Source organism: Daucus carota, chromosome 5 (genome assembly GCF_001625215.2).
Source record: "Daucus carota subsp. sativus chromosome 5, DH1 v3.0, whole genome shotgun sequence".
NCBI lineage: Eukaryota > Viridiplantae > Streptophyta > Magnoliopsida > Apiales > Apiaceae > Daucus > Daucus carota.
This window is the reverse complement of record NC_030385.2, coordinates 47,042,931-47,059,189: the sequence shown is the minus strand read 5'-3', so window position 1 is coordinate 47,059,189 and position 16,259 is coordinate 47,042,931. Positions and strand designations below refer to the sequence as shown.

The 16,259-nt window shown below is 34.1% G+C and overlaps 4 protein-coding genes across 4 annotated transcripts; 2 read left to right on the top strand and 2 right to left on the bottom strand.

The window, feature by feature from the left end:
- Positions 1 to 160: 160 nt before the first annotated feature.
- On the top strand, positions 161 to 1,570 carry LOC108220060 (peroxidase A2). Its single transcript, XM_017393703.2, has 3 exons — positions 161 to 665; positions 755 to 920; positions 998 to 1,570. The coding sequence occupies exons 1-3, from the start codon at positions 261 to 263 to the stop codon at positions 1,399 to 1,401; spliced, it is 975 nt and encodes a 324-aa protein (XP_017249192.1). The 5' UTR covers positions 161 to 260; the 3' UTR covers positions 1,402 to 1,570.
- Positions 1,571 to 2,441: 871 nt separating this feature from the next.
- LOC108220059 (protein trichome birefringence) lies at positions 2,442 to 5,500 on the bottom strand. The gene is made up of 5 exons (XM_017393702.2): positions 4,511 to 5,500; positions 3,930 to 4,122; positions 3,605 to 3,798; positions 3,323 to 3,481; positions 2,442 to 3,094 (listed from the first exon to the last, which is right to left on the bottom strand). Exons 1-5 carry the CDS (start codon positions 5,263 to 5,265, stop codon positions 2,761 to 2,763), a joined length of 1,635 nt encoding a protein of 544 aa, XP_017249191.1. The 5' UTR covers positions 5,266 to 5,500; the 3' UTR covers positions 2,442 to 2,760.
- Positions 5,501 to 10,550: 5,050 nt separating this feature from the next.
- Positions 10,551 to 14,149, top strand: LOC108220244 (DNA-3-methyladenine glycosylase). Its single transcript, XM_017393956.2, has 6 exons — positions 10,551 to 10,921; positions 11,022 to 11,093; positions 12,049 to 12,172; positions 12,872 to 12,942; positions 13,592 to 13,649; positions 13,759 to 14,149. The coding sequence occupies exons 1-6, from the start codon at positions 10,601 to 10,603 to the stop codon at positions 13,920 to 13,922; spliced, it is 810 nt and encodes a 269-aa protein (XP_017249445.1). The 5' UTR covers positions 10,551 to 10,600; the 3' UTR covers positions 13,923 to 14,149.
- LOC108220243 (choline-phosphate cytidylyltransferase 2) lies at positions 14,048 to 15,213 on the bottom strand. Its single transcript, XM_017393955.2, has one exon. The coding sequence runs from the start codon at positions 15,127 to 15,129 to the stop codon at positions 14,221 to 14,223; it is 909 nt and encodes a 302-aa protein (XP_017249444.1). The 5' UTR covers positions 15,130 to 15,213; the 3' UTR covers positions 14,048 to 14,220.
- Between the last annotated feature and the right edge of the window lie 1,046 nt (positions 15,214 to 16,259).

Genomic DNA, 16,259 nt, shown 5'->3' with positions numbered 1-16,259 from the left:
TAAACTTTCATCCGAGAAAAGTTTGCATAATATAAACATGATAGCTATGCGCTAGCTAAGTGTTAAAATTTGGACACAGTTGTAGAAATAACATCCATTCATGGTTATTTATATATGAATTCTGCACATTAATTTATTCGCTGTGTATCAGTGCTGAAGTTACCGTGGACTGTGGTTATCTTATTTCAAGACATGCATGCAAGTTTATAAATTGAAGCTTCTGCATTCCAAATTTTTTGAGCAAAAAACAGAGCAACAATATGAATCTGCGTCGATTTTCTTTTTTAGCGATATTGATTCTTTTATTAGCATTCGGTCATGAATCAAATGCTCAACTGAGCCCTGATTATTACTCGGCAACATGCCCTGATGCAGCTACAATTGTGAGAAATGTTCTTGCTCGGACTCTGCAGTCCTATCCTCGTATGGGTGCCAGCCTTGTTCGCCTTCATTTCCATGATTGCTTTGTCCAGGGTTGTGACGGGTCGATTTTGTTAGACAACAGTCCGTTAATCCGATCAGAGAAAGGCTCCATTTCAAATGCCCGGTCGAGTAGAGGATTCAATGTGGTTGATAATATGAAAGCTGCAGTTGAGAGATATTGCCCTGGTGTTGTTTCTTGTGCTGATATTCTTGCTATTGCTTCTGAAGCTGCGGTTTCTATGGTATGCTACCTAAGAAATGGTTTTTGCTTTCAATACTTTACACACAGTATCTTCTTAATTACACTCCAACTGTGGTTACCATACTATAGGCAGGCGGACCTTCATGGGATGTACAGCTAGGGAGAAGGGATAGAAGAGTCGCCAACATCACCAAGGCGAATATGCGCATCCCGAGAGGTTCTGAAAGCCTGCAGTCCATAATCACAAAATTTGCAGTTTTTGGCCTTACCTTAACTGATGTAGTTGCCTTATCAGGTACAAGTATATGCAAATTTTGGTTCTACCACAACATCTTATTAAAAGAACACATCTGAGACCTACCTTCTCTACAGGTGCCCATACGTTTGGAAAAGGTCGGTGTTTAATCATCAGGGATCGCCTCTACAATTTCAAGGGCACTGGTAAGCCTGATCCCACGCTAAGCCTAGTGCGGCTAAAAACTCTGCGGAAAACGTGTAGCGTCCAAGGAGCCTTGGCAAATCTTGATCCAGTCACCAATTTCAAATTCGACAATCAGTATTACACTAATCTACAGAACGGCAAGGGGCTTTTCTCGTCAGACCAACAACTCTTCTCGACAAACATGGCTTCCTCCGTCGCGCTGGTTAACAGATACAGCAATAACCAAACCGAATTTTTCGTTAACTTTGCGAGGTCGATGATTAAGATGGGAAATATTATGCCTCTGACAGGAAACAGAGGAGAGGTCAGATTAAATTGCAGGAGAGTGAATTAGTAGAGGATTTTTACATAAGTCACCCAGACTAGTTTAGCCTTGTCCTTTAAGAAGCCAGGCGACATACTCTAGTAAACTTGTCTCATTAATAAACATTCGGCAGAGGCATGGGTGTAATATGTAAGAATTTGAATTTCTGCGAGCTATAAATAAAATCTTTCTTCGCTAATGTGATCTGTCAAATTTTGTGTTATTAGCAGGAACTTCTCTATGTTGCTATCAGGCTTCTTAATTGTAGGGCAACCAAAACATAACAGAAGATGGATGAGTTAAGACTGAATGATAATACAAAGTGATATGCTCTAATTGTTTTTAAAATATTAGTTGAAGGACGGTATCATAACGGAGCAATGATATGATGCTCCGTAAATATTACCCTCAACGGATAGTGTTCAATTATCAGAATGTGGTGGAGCACATAAATACGATTGATCGTTCTCCTCCTCTTGTTTCCGTAATCCATCTTATTAATTGCCACCGATATGGGTTGTGGTTAGCATGAGCACTGACCAACACTTTGTAGTTACATGTCTAGTATTTAAAGCAAACTGGACCAGGGTTCTTAATGGGATGTGTGCGAGTTCTCGTTTTCACAAAGACTCTACTTTAATTTTAAGCCCCAGCTACGTATGAACCAAGACATTGTTCACAGACTTTGCATAACTAAAGATTGTGCACTAAGCACTAACTAATTCCAAATTTTAGTTCTATTAAGGGGTCAAAGTTCTCATGTGAACTTCTGAAAAAAGTAGCCCAAGTGTGTTTATCCAGACCAAAACAAATGTGTTAGTGCCGAAACAGCAAACTCTGAGTCCTAATCCCATTTCTAACTGCTAATATTGACCAAACGGTAGCCTGAAGTTAACTGCTAATATTGACCAGAGGTTCAACAAGTGGAGAATTTGGCAAGGAGCAAAATGAATAAATAGTCAAAGAAAAATCAAACTACAAAAGTAGTCCACATCTCAGCATGCTTATACTAGAAAACGAAAGAAACACGATGATCACACTAAAGTAGATGAGCAGGATAATTACGATGATTAGTTTAAATTCATCACTTATCATATATGATTGAAGAATTACATCATTCTCCGAACAAAAAAACAAATTTAAGGGACAGCTTATCTACTGTCACTGTTCTGTACTGTTTCGACTATATCTATGGACCTTTGGTACACATAGTTTTAATGCATCTGGTTACAAATTTTTAAAATTAAAAAAAAAAAAACTTATTTGTTTGATCTTCTTCGAGTTTGTGTTTATCTTCACTAAAAAAGAAAAGAGGAACATGTAGTATTTCACTGTACACGACAAAGTTATTATGTCCATGCTTGTTTACCTATGTTGTTGCTTCTGCGGCTACTCTCGGTATTGTTTCCTTAGCAATTCTGCATATAAAATCTCATTCCATAAATCGGGTACGCCTGGAAGGCACCAGTGGCTGCAGTCCTGAAATTGCAGGGTTAATTGTTTCTCCTTTGACGACATATGTTGCTTCCTAAACAGGGATGGATGGCCATCTTTTCTATAATCTGTCAATCTTGTTATATTCAAATAGGAAACCGGGGTTTTGGCATTACGCAGTACTTTCTCCACAACTTTCATCATTGGTGGATACTGTGTGAGATATTTCTCATTCTTTATCGGTTCAGATTGGTTATCACACTGTCCACCTGAATTCCATTGCCCGCCACTGCAGCAGTAGCAAAAACTCCGAGTTATTCAAGTAGTAAAACAATGTCATTACATCGAATATGGGGTCATTGGTGATTAGATCAGTGTTTTACACATGTTTAATAAAAAGTTTGTTCGGGAATCCTTGTCTTTTATAATTTTCTTCTTTTAAATATTTAATGGTGTATAAAATAACTGTTGAATGTTACTGTATCTTTTAATTCTGATGAAAATACGGAGGTGTTACCTGAAATGAGAGGCAGAGTAGCCCCGAAAGAAAACCAAGGATTTCGTAGTGTTTACATTAGCATCCACCCATCTCGACCATGTCGTTAAAGCTTTTCGAAACGCCTCCAAAACATTTAGTTCAGGATAAACATGTGTTCCTTCTTGGTAATAGCCTTTCCTGCAACATTCACAGTCTTATTTGATTCCACACAAATTGCGGTCAATATTTACTATAATTTTTTCTATGTAGTGGCTGAGTTTATGACACCGCATCTCCTTACAAGTGTAGGTTGAGATTTACCCTTCGGATGTTTTAGGATGCGTCCACCAGTGCCCGGTGTTGAAAATGAGAATGTCTGCACTTTTATATTTGTCAGCTAACATCCATATCTTGTCAAGCCGAAGTGTTGCATGCGTTGATCCATTTTGTTCTTGCACTTTCCCTTCTTGAACTAAAAACGGAGATACAAAAAACTCCACAGAGCAATCATAATCCTGATAATAACAAGACAATTTAAGATACTTTAGCAAAAGAAATAATCATTAGCTCGGCTAAAATACGGATATAGTGGCACCTAATGCTATTATGTACAAAAGATTATGTCAAGGAGAAATGTTTAACTGACCTCGAATATGAAGGAAAATGAAAGATCGGATCTGAACTGCATCTTGCCAGATGCTTCATAAACCTTGCTTTGATCTTTCGCGGAGTTTTTGAGGATGCATACTAAAGATTCCCACATGTTTCTGTTGAGTGAATCACCAACAAAAACCAATCGCTTTCCTCTCAACAATTCCAGCATATGACTTCCATCTAACCTATAAACAGATACAATCATCTTTAAGCAATTATGTTAAGTGGGATAAAAATCTAGCTTCAGAAAACCCCCCATCTTTCCGTCTTGTGCTTTAAATTGTTGAAGCTTAGCCACGTGCTTATATTATGTAATAATTTTTGAATAGTAATGAAGCAAGTCTATCATTTGAATATCAAAACAAAAGTGAATAAAGTGAGATAATAATTTGGAGCTCAACATTGTACTCAAGACAAAGACATGCTTGAACTTTAGCACTAAATTTACATTACAGAAAATAATTTCTAGAAAATTGAGCTAGGGGTAAACACAAGGAAAACAGAATTATTAGAACACAACACAATATATAATCAACCAAATAAAAAGTAGAAATTGGATCAGTGATCACAAACCTGGGTAAACTGCAGGCCTTTGGCTTCCATTTGTACTGCTGAAATTCTTGATCAGGCCTACCATTAAGAAGACAATTAAACTGTTCATCAATCAGTGAGCAAGAACCAGGCTTATACAGTGGATAAGAATCATCTTTCACCCACTCCCCATCAAAAAAATCACAATTCATCAGCTGCTTCATCATTTCCTCCGTTTTCGATGTCTCCGGTGCCTCTGAAAGAGGCTCCTTCCTCTGTTTCTTTGACAAAGAAGAAGTTAAATTGGCAGCCACCCCTTTTTCTGCAATCCTCTTATCTCCAATCTTACCAGCAGGTTGTTGTGATGAATTCACAGCTTGATCAATCAAGCCTTTGTTTAGAGTCTGATTCTTCACCTTTCCCTGAGATTCTGGAGCCTTGATTTTAGTAATATTTGGCTTCAAACCTCTAGCTTTAGAATGAAATTCTTTATTCGAACTCTGATCTTTCCTTTCTGGAGACTCAGTTATGGTAACATTTGAGGCAAAGCTTCCGGCTTTATCATAAGAAAAAGTATCTCTTGCATTCTGATATGTACATGTGATCCCATAAAAGATGTTTGAGAAGAAAACTTTAGAAGAAGCAGAAGAAGAATAGCTTGGAGAAACAGGATTAAAAGCCAAGACAAGACTGAAAACAATGAAACACAATAGAAATGCATAAGTTATAAAAACAGAATTCTTGGTTCTTGGCAGAGAGAAAGAAGGCTTGACTTCTTTGAGTGAAGTTGCTCCCATTTCAATAATAAGAAAATGGCTTTTGCAGATACACCACCACCTTGTGTTAACTATATTTCTCTACAAAAGGAGATGAACAACTGATATATACATGTACAGATAGAGAGAGGCGAGAGAGAGTGAACAGGAAGATATAGAAGTTTTAGTAGTGGTAACAAACATGACGTTTGTATCATTGTACTTGTATGGAAAGCTTCCGGTGATGGTAAATAACGAGTAACTGATAAGTGTGTTAACTGTACTTCCTAAGTAGTTCAATGAAAATGAGTATTCAACAAAGATAATGAGACACGGATGTTATTATTAGAAATGATTAAATGATTACTTTAAAATATTCGTGATGTTTTAACAAAGTAAGTTATAATTAATTATATATAATGATGATAAATACTTAATACAATACCAAATAATTTTACAAAAGGTACTTTCTAATTTCTATAGTTGTTTCATCTATATAACTGATATGGTTAAACAATATAAATTACTATTTTGGTTTAGCTCAATGGGTAAATATATGCAGAAGTGGCTAGTTTTGTTACGTTATGTTTTAAGTAGTAATCACAATATTATTACATCTTTGCTATATTAACAGTGATACTCCCTCTGTCCCAGCCATTTGTATACAAATGGTTGGGACACGGAGACCAAGGAATTGGGTAAAATATGAGTAAAGTTGGATGAAAAGTGGGTATAATGGTGGGATCCGTTTATATTTAATAATAGATTTGAGTTAGTGGAGGGAAGTAGTGGGTGTAATAGTGTTTATATTATTATAAAATAGAGATAGTGGAAGAAAGTAGTGGGTGTAATGATGTTTTATATTATAAAAAGTTGTTATTTTGGGAACGTATACAATTGGTGGGACGTCCCAAAAAGGAAACTGTATACAATTCATTGGGACAGAGGGAGTAGAAGTTAGTGGAATTCTACCTGATATGACATTCTAACTCCATAATCCATGATCAAAGAGATACAAGTAGATCACTTTTTACTGTTGCCAGTTGTGTTCTAGACTGCAAGTGCCAAAGTTTCTAAATAGGAGTACACGTGTATCAAATTTGAGGCTACGTGGCAACATTTTGCTGCCAGCACATAGATTAAGTGCCTGTTTGGTTCATGAAGCAGAAGCTGCTTCTGGCTTCTCCTTCTTTTGATCCGTTTGTGTGAATAAGCATAAGTACTTTTAAAAAGCTGAGAATGCTAGCTTCTCTCTGACAGCTTCTACTTCTTTTCCAAACACTTTATTAACTTATTTACTTCTCACTTCTACTTCACTTCTTTAATTTAAGCAAGAAGTCACTTATTTTAAGTTAACTCAAATGATGCCTAAAATTTACATGTGAACAACTTTGTTTTCTGGTATATCACAACTTCACAAGTTTGGCTCATAGTCACAAATATGTTACAGCACTCCTTCAGCAAGTCAGAGATGAAAAAAATTTAGAATTTTAAACGAGATCAGAAATATTTTGACGGATGAAAATTTGATATTCAAAATTATTAGTTAGCCAATTGAAATGCTAAATTAAAATCAGCTTTAATTATTTAACAATCAAAACAATTACTCAATCTCTTAAATCTAATAAATAATGACCAAAATGACTATTCTTTTGCCATTTATAGCATGATATTATATGCTAGTTGATATATAAATAATCTGTCAAGTGAACTCACAAATGTGCCGAACAAAAATTAAATAGTGTATTGTAAGGAAACATTTAAAAGTTGGTTTGGCCGCTTATGACCGAGTTGAGCCGGATGATTCTCAATTAACAATGCCTTATTTACAGCAACTTATAAGCATTATTTTGCCTGACATTCATGAAGAATAATATAATATAATTGTCAATAGTCAGCAAACATCATAAAATAATAAAAAACATGAGCGGCACAAATTCTGTATCGAAATATGGTCATCCGGGCTATTGTTTCTATCGCCTTTTCTGGTGCTAATGCACACTATAAATTGTTGCCAGCATTAGCATACAGGCATTGAAGGATTGTTTGCAAAATGAATGTCCTCATGGTATTTGTAAGTTAGTAGTGGCACTAGCATAAAAGTTAAGTTTTGTTATATTACACTTCACGCCCATCGCAGATTTGGAGACTTTGGCTGTCGATGACTCCTATTTCTCGCATCACTTGTTTATCAGCTAACCATGGATGGTAGACTTCACCACTTCTTGGTTAGGATAAGTCGTGTGTTTTTTTCTAAATGCCCCCATCTTCAACAATGCGACATGTGTCGTAATGTTTAATTATTATACTCCAATTTGAAGAGAGACATTTCTAGAATCAGAGATCTGGGTTCAGGGTTCATTTTTCTTTCTATATTTATGTTAAGTCATTATATAAATTAAAATATTGATATGAACACGAGAACTATATTTTATTTAGACGAATAATTTTTCACACAAGGAACACCTAAATAAAAATCAAGTGCTTCATAATTCATATCACAAACATTCATGAAGCAGATCGATATGATGCACGCTCGTAGTGGACGACTTAATCATTGCGGCTAGTCTTTCCGCTGCGCTAGGTACCGAGAAAAAAAAAAATCCCATATTAAAGTTCCGTCCTTTAGTTTTCAAGAAACTTATTCAAAATATAATTTTTTAAAAATATTTTTAAAATTAATATTATTTTGAAATATTTTTACTAAATACTATTTATGAAATTTTATTTTTAAAAATACAGTTTTTAACTTTTACAACTAAAAGTATTATTTTGAGTTAAATTTTGTAAAAATTAATTTAGAAATTGATTTTCTTTTCCCAATGAAAATATAATCTAAACTAATAATGTATGGAAGATATATATATATATATATGTGTTCTCCCATGAAGAAAAAAAGAGACGTGTAATCTTTTAATTTTGTGACAAATAAATAATTTTATTAATACGAAAAATTTAACAAGTCAGATTTTGAAATCCAACCGCACAAATTCCCGAACTGTAAACTACAATGTGATTGTGAAACAAAGAATGTACTAGAAAAATAAGTAATTCTGTATTTAGATTGCTTAACACAATTTGTTGTGCAGCATTTTATGAAACATAATATATAATCAAATATGATTTTAAGTATTAAATTTTTAAAACTATATTCGTGGTTGATCGGCCGGTATATATAATTACTATATAATTACAAATCGTAAACTGTATTTTTAAAAATCGATTGTGTTTGGAAACATATTATTTTCTAAAAGAATTTTTGAAGAAAATGATGAAACTATAATTTGAAAAAAAATGTCTTTTTCTAAATTAACATTGGAAACAGCCTGAAAATATAATCCTCCACTAGTCTATTTTATATATTTTGTAACGAGTTTGATATTATAGTTTTTTATTTTGAAACAATATTAAACTTTCAATTTAAAAAATTTTAGAATATAAATTTAACTATCAAGTCAAGGCTCGCATAACTATGTAAAAATTTTCAAATATTTTAAGAAATAAATGATACAAAGTACTTTATTCAAAAAAAATGAGACAAAGTACTAAAATTGTCGTAGATGGAACATTTGCTCAAGATATATACCATCTTAAGGTTTTTATTTCATAGATACCATAAAGATTGATAAAAAAAATCGTGTATGGAAGATAATTAAAAGCAATCATAAAATCAGATAATTGAATTATACCCAGCTTTCATCATTAATATTAAGAGATAATAAATGAAATACAGGTAGAAAATACAGATAGGAGGGTGGTCATGCAAATATATAAAAATAAAACAAAACGAAAATAAATGAGTTGCGGCCAATATGATAAGTGTTAAACTAAAATGAGTCAGCGACAAACTAGATGGGTTCAATTTTATAAAAATAAAAATACAATGAGTGATGTATTTGGATGGAAATAGATAGGTCAGGGTTGGGGAGATGTTGGATCGGTTCATTTAATTCTTCAAGCCCCCTTAGATCATTGTGCCAACAACCTACCACCACCGTCACTCCCACCGTGGGATTCTAAGTCCTTCCATCGCACCACAAAATCACCAATTTTTTTTTTTTATAATCAGGACCATATCGACTTCAAAAATAATTTACTACACAAAACTTTTAGACAACAATTTGATCTATATGCACGATAAATCACGAATTTGAGTTTGCAGTGTTTAAACCACGCCCAATGTCATAGATCTATGTTTTGTAGCCCACTTGACATTTGGAATGTTTATAACTTATCCGTCCAGTCTACCAACAAATTGACAACTTTTTTATAGACCTACTTTGTTTGAAAAAATCTACATCCAAACAGATCATTTGGCTTCGTGGTGCTGAACAAAAAAGGAATTCCTCTTTGGGTAGAGAATAATGAGATCGTTCTCGATTATTAAGAGCCCGTTTGCATATATTTAAATTAAAATTTCTTAATTAATTAGTGAAGAAGTATTTGAATAATTTAATTATTTATCTAGGAAATCTATAATATAATTCAAAAATTAATTTCATAATTTATGTAGTTGGATATTCATATTAATTTTTTCATATAAAATCATAATAATTAATTAAATTATTTAAAAAAACAGCTCCTACTAATTTTTGGTTATAATCTCATTTAATATTAAACTCATTTTTAAGCTCATTTTTGATTTATTATATAAAATTCATATATTTATTACTTTAAATAAAAAATAATTTTAAATTTTGTATCCAATGGCTGGACATACAAGCTCTGGAGTCTAGATTATGACGGATATATAAATATAAGCTCTTAAAACATCTCCGGTCCCAAACATAGTGTTGGGATTGTTGGTTAACAAATTAACATAGTGTTATTTCAAAAAGTAAAAAAGAACAAATTGACAAAGTATTTTTTAAAATTATTTTAATATATAAATAAGCTCAAGATTATGACGCACAATATATAATATAGCCTGAAAATATATGCTTTAATGTTTAAAAAATAACCTATCAAAAAAGGCATCCTTAAAATTCTGTAAGAAAAAATTTCTCGAAGAAAAAACTTTAAAATAAAGAGAATGCCTTTGAAAAATACATCATTCACAAACCGACTACAAATAAAATTATCATTTTCTCATAATTATATAAAATTTGTCTTCCATTCAAATTATAATTAAACCATCTTGTACCCCTAAGTCCACCCTCCTTTCAAGATCTCCTGATCTCCTCTGTTATCTGGACATCCTCAAAATAGGATCGTTTACAAAGTCCAGGTTTTGACATCGAATCCGGCGGTGGATATATAAAAAATAAAATAGTTGTATATAAAAATAAAATCTATAAAAAAGTTATATTTAAAATACTACTTACTGTACTTAACACGAGAGTCAGATAATTGTTTTCATTTTGCACACCTAAAAAAAATGAAGAGAAAACAAACGGTCAGACGATCACACGAAGTTACCACCAGCACTTCAATCGCCGGCGATCAAAAAGCGGTGACATTCAAACCCAAGTCAAAACCCAAAACCCAACAAAAATGTAGGACTACGTCGAGATCATCATCATCATCAGCACTATCTTCATTAATATTAAATACCAACGTTTTGAACAAGTCATTATCATCCACGACAATGATGATGACATTGAAACCTAATTTCTTTAGAGTCGATGCTCTCGAACTTGCTCCTAGATTGCTGGGCAAGTACCTCCGTAAAGACGACGTCGTTCTGCAGATTACTGAGGTTTATATTTTGCTCCCACCTCTCTTACTACTTAACTTGTCACTTTTTTCTCATTTCAATTTGGGCATTGCCTTTCGTTGCTGTGTTTGTGTGTCTTCAGGTAGAAGCTTATAGGTCCACTGATTCAGCTTGTCATGGCAGATTTGGTATTACTTCAAGAACTGCCCCTATGGTCTCTCTCTCACACACACCTATAATTGCAAATGTTTCTTCTTCTTGCATTCTTGTATTGGATAATTATACTTGGGCGATACGTTCTGCTTTAGGTATAGTTTGGAAGAAGTATTTTTGGGGAATTTGCGAACAAATGAGCATTTGAACTTCAGAAATTATATAAAAGCAGATATTGCAGAGTTAAGATCAATCCATCATTATTACATTTACAAAGACAAACTAAAAGAAAATCAATTGCAGAGAACTTACTTGCGTATCTCAAGCATACCTGCCTAATGTAGCTGAAACTGACAAACATAAGATGGTTCAGCTTGGTAACATTGAGAGTTTAGGGCAGAGTTAAAGAAGTTAGAGATTAGAGAGTTGAAGGGTGAGATAGAAATGCACTAACCAAATCCTTTTGTTAGTTTATTAATGTGTCTATATAATGCCGTTTCCTATATTGAATTTTTATCCCAGGCTAATACTGTTCAATTGCACTTTAAGCCAACAAACTAGCCTGCATGATAACTATTTCTTAATATCCTATTCCCAGATAATTACCTAAATATTCACCTCACTGCTGTCTGTTGGCATTTTGCCATTTCGATGTCGTAGGCCTATGAACTGGATTGATTACTTTGTACATGTATTGAGAGACTTGCGAGTTTACCTGGTTAGTAGGTCCTCAAACTGGAGTATCTACTAAATCGGATGCTTCCATTGTAGTAATGAATTTTTCTATTTTGATGTTGCATATGACTTTTAAAATGTTAACATTATCACTGATTGTTTTTGCATAACTCTTAGATATTCTGGATTTCCCCCCAGTAAAAATGCTTAGCTTTTTCGTCAAAAAAAAAAAAAATGCTTTGTTTTTGCTGTACCTCATTCTTAATTCATGGATGAAGTTTATAAGCTTTCAGATCATCTGGAATGCAATATATTGATTTTCGGATTGAATTTGTTAACAGTTTGGACCTGGAGGACATGCATATGTTTACCTGTGTTATGGTATCCATAGTATGCTCAATATTGTGGCAGACAAAGAAGGAGTGGGAGCAGCAGTCTTAATCCGTTCCTGTGCTCCAGTTAGTGGTAATTTGTATAAAAATCTGAATAGCATGGAAGCCCCTTCACTTTATCGTAGAACTGCCTTCTTTTCAAGAATTACAGTAGAGGAAAGTTATATATATAGTTGTAGAATCTCGTTTACCTATATTTCTGTGCAATAAATATAGGCAATTATGCTCATATGTAGAATTTATTGAGTGCAAGGATTTGAAGCTACACAGTCGTTTGTACCGAATAGCTAGCTATATATAGTTCTCAAAATATAATGCAAGAACTTTTATTTCTCAGTGAAAGGCAGAACATGCTAGTGTGAAAGGCAGAATAAATAAGAAACTACAAGGCTCTACAACCAGCATGACCATTGTCTACTGAGATGAACGCTGGTAATTAGGAATGGGATGGATTACAATCTACATCTTATGTACCTTTTTTCGGTATAGCTTATAGCCTAACAAGTAGGATCCATTCTTACCACTAGGCTATCCCATCACGCCCACATTTTACTTACCTAATGACTGTAACTCGCAAATGTATTGTACTACAATCTATTGTTTTACTTGTGATGATGATATGAGCCCTATGTTCTTCAAGACTACCAAATTTTGATTAATCTTCACATATATGCACCTAGACCCATATATCTTCTGTTTTTTCCGTGTTGTATCTTATTCAGTAGGTTTTCTCAAAACATAGTCAACTTCTCATTCCGTTTTGCACAAACAGGATTGGAGACCATTCAGCAACGTCGAGGTCTGAAAACCGACAAACCTGTTCTTCTTACTGGACCTGGGAAGGTTGGTTGACTTGTAGGTTAATTTAATTTATCATTCTTATAATTTTGTAAATTGTATCGGCTTGGACATTGTGCAGTATGTGAATCTATAGTTATAAGTTGTTTCAACTGGCTAAATATCCTTATTTACTGAATTATTTACACATAGGTCATAAGTCACACGTGAATAATATTTTCAAGTTTGTCTGGGAATTAATTTGACACATTATCACTTCTACCATGCTTATTGAAAAATATAAGAGTTTGTTTATTTCCATATTATATTTATGTGATCAGGTGACAGACATTAGACTCTAGAGATGAAACAAGTGTGTTAATAAAAGATGTATAGCACTGTCACGTCATTTTAATACGGTCTATATTTTTAGAATATTCATTTTTTAAGTTGTTTCATTAGATTGTATCAATTACAAACAAACCTCATGGTAAACTATATCGTACATTGTCTATGAACTTAATTTTGACAGGACCAAGTGTTTCCTGATGTAAATCCTGTTCATTATCACTCTTTTCTGGAAGTAATTATTCAGGTCATGCTCGTTGAACTTGCATATCAAGATGTAGAACCTGCTGAATTAAGGACAAAAAAGATGTTTATGAACTTGAAAAATCTGTTTGGATCTTTATGCTAGATATTTTTTGTTCCTTAGATTGGTCAAGCACTGGCAATTTCTACAGAATGGTCCAGCCATCCTCTTTTTGAGCCTGGTAACTCTCCCTGCTGGCTTCAGTAAATCATTTTAAGTAAATGTACTTTCTTTGCTTAGGAAATTGAGTTTTCTCTTCAAAGGTGTCTTTTTGTTTTTCTGATAATTAGGTGGTTTAGAAGTACTAGATGGACCAGAACCGGAAGAGATACTGATTGGGCCTCGGGTTGGCATAGATTATGCATTACCGGAGCATGTTAATGCATTGTGGAGATTTGCAATTGCTGGTACATTGTGGATAAGTGCTCCTAAAAATACCCTTCGTCCACCCTGAATTTAAGGTTGATGACAGTGAAATTTTATATGGAGTTGCGGCTTTAATGAGAAGTTGAAGGTTTATAAATATAATCCTTTTTTTTTTGCCTTCTCTCTGGCTTCAACTCTGAATATTATGATATGTAACCTTAAATATATGTATATAAACTGAACCCGTGACTGCCAAAAGATCTTTATATAGGTAGCTCTTTTTGCTAATATGCTACCACTGAGTAATTGCATCTATTCGAATTGATTGCTCCCAAATTAATTATTGACTCAGGAACAAACACAAGTTATTCATTCTTATCTTGTTCTTATTCACTGGATTCATAGTATTCCTCAACCCCATTATCATCATAATAAACTTCTTGATCGTCATCAATGCTCCTGCCATTATTAGTAGCCACTCTTACTCTTGCCTGCTCTCTTTTCAGCCTTTTCTGTATCCTGTCCCGAATCGCTGTCCCCATCTTGTGACACCTTTCTTCAAACATCTCCAGAAACCCAGCAACCCACCGGTCAGCATTGTCCACCCACTCATTCCTATGCATCTCCGCTGTCTTCACCACTGTCCTCATCTTCTCCTGATGCTCTTTTACTTTCTCCTGTATCATCTGCAACTTCATATTCACTCTTAATCGCTTCTCCTTTACAAAGCTAACGCCAAGCTCTTTTCTGGAATAACCTCGATCCAAATTGCGTATGACATACTGATTATAATCTTTCACAATCCTCATTATGATATCAGAAGTCGAAATACCATCAGTTCTCTTTGTCTCTTTGAACTTTCCTATTGACTTCACAAAATCATAAACATCATTTGCTGCACCACTAGTGTCAGCATAAGGGAGTGAGTCGTGTGCAACATAATCAATCTCATGTTGATCGAGAAACTCCTTAGTTAAAACCCATGGAGCATTTGGAACCACTTCATCTACCCATTTGCAGTGTCTGAGCGACTCGTATCGCTCCAACTCTGTCATCACTGTCTTGCCTTTGTACTTGTGAGTAATCTCGTCGTTGCAGCATCCCACAAGCAAGTAGGTGTTTGGAAATGATTTTTTGGCTTGTTCTAAAGATCCAGCATGGCCAAAGTGGAAGAGATCATAGATCCCGTCAGCATAGACGCGAACTGGGCGGTTGATGGGTGGTGGATTTGGCGGAGGGTGGCAACTTCGATAAACTTTTGCCGGCTCTTCAGGCCCTTGGATTTTTTCTGGCATTGCGTTCTGTGGTTTTGGACTTCTAAGGCTCACCACTGCTGATATATAGCGATAGTGCCCTTTAAATCTAAGTTTGTGCTAAATTTTGTCTAATAATTTATTATATATTTATGAATAAGTATAGCATAATTGATTAACTTACTCGAAAAATATATTTTTTTTATCAAAATACATTGAAATGAATATTATTCTATCTTTCAAAGTCTAGGAAAAACAAGTTTGGGCATTTGAGGCGGCCACCAAATTGGACTAAAGGGGGAGGACCTGAAAGACTTGTGTTTATAGTGGAATGCTGGCTTTTGTTTTTTTAGGGAATTCCATGCTAACAATTTTTTAGGAAATTATATGCTAACAACCATAGCCACTCGTATTGGACTTGTAGTAAAAACTACTATAATATAGTGAGATAATGGGCTCTTTGTTTACCGGAAGTAGGAGATGCTTCCGATTATTCATTTGTGCAAATAAGCAGAAGCTAACTTTTTCTCTCGAAGCTTCTTCTTTTTTTTCAAACATTCTATTAACTTATTTACTTATCACCCCTATTCCACTTCTCTAATTTAATTAAAAAGTTATTTTTTTTAAAGATAACCCAAACGACAACGATATCAAAAATAACAAACCCAACTATGTATGTCGTATCTCTCCTCCCGTTAAATAAGTTCTACTAAATCTACTTTTACATGTTTCCTTTGATATAACATACTTTAATCACCTAAGTTACAAAATCTAATTAAAAAATTAGACCAAATAATTATAAAATTATCATCAATATATAATACATGCATATTTAGCAGCATCTTTTCCTAAACATAAATGTAAGATGAAAAAGAAGCACCCTTGACCTAAATTATTTGAACTGGGTCAAGAGGGACCGCCGAATTTCATCTTATTGCACAAGGCCCAAATTCATGTGGCAAACACTTGGGCCTCCTGTAAGTCTAAATGCCTTCGGGATTTTTTCATACACGGTTTGTTTTCATGTCTAATTTACCTGTAAGACTTTGACGTTAATTTGCGAGACTCTTATAAAATATGATTTCATAATATTTTATTAAAACTTGTCATTTGATTCATAAAATTGTGGTAAAATCTGATTTTTATTTTTGAAAATTTTGAAAAATAGAGAG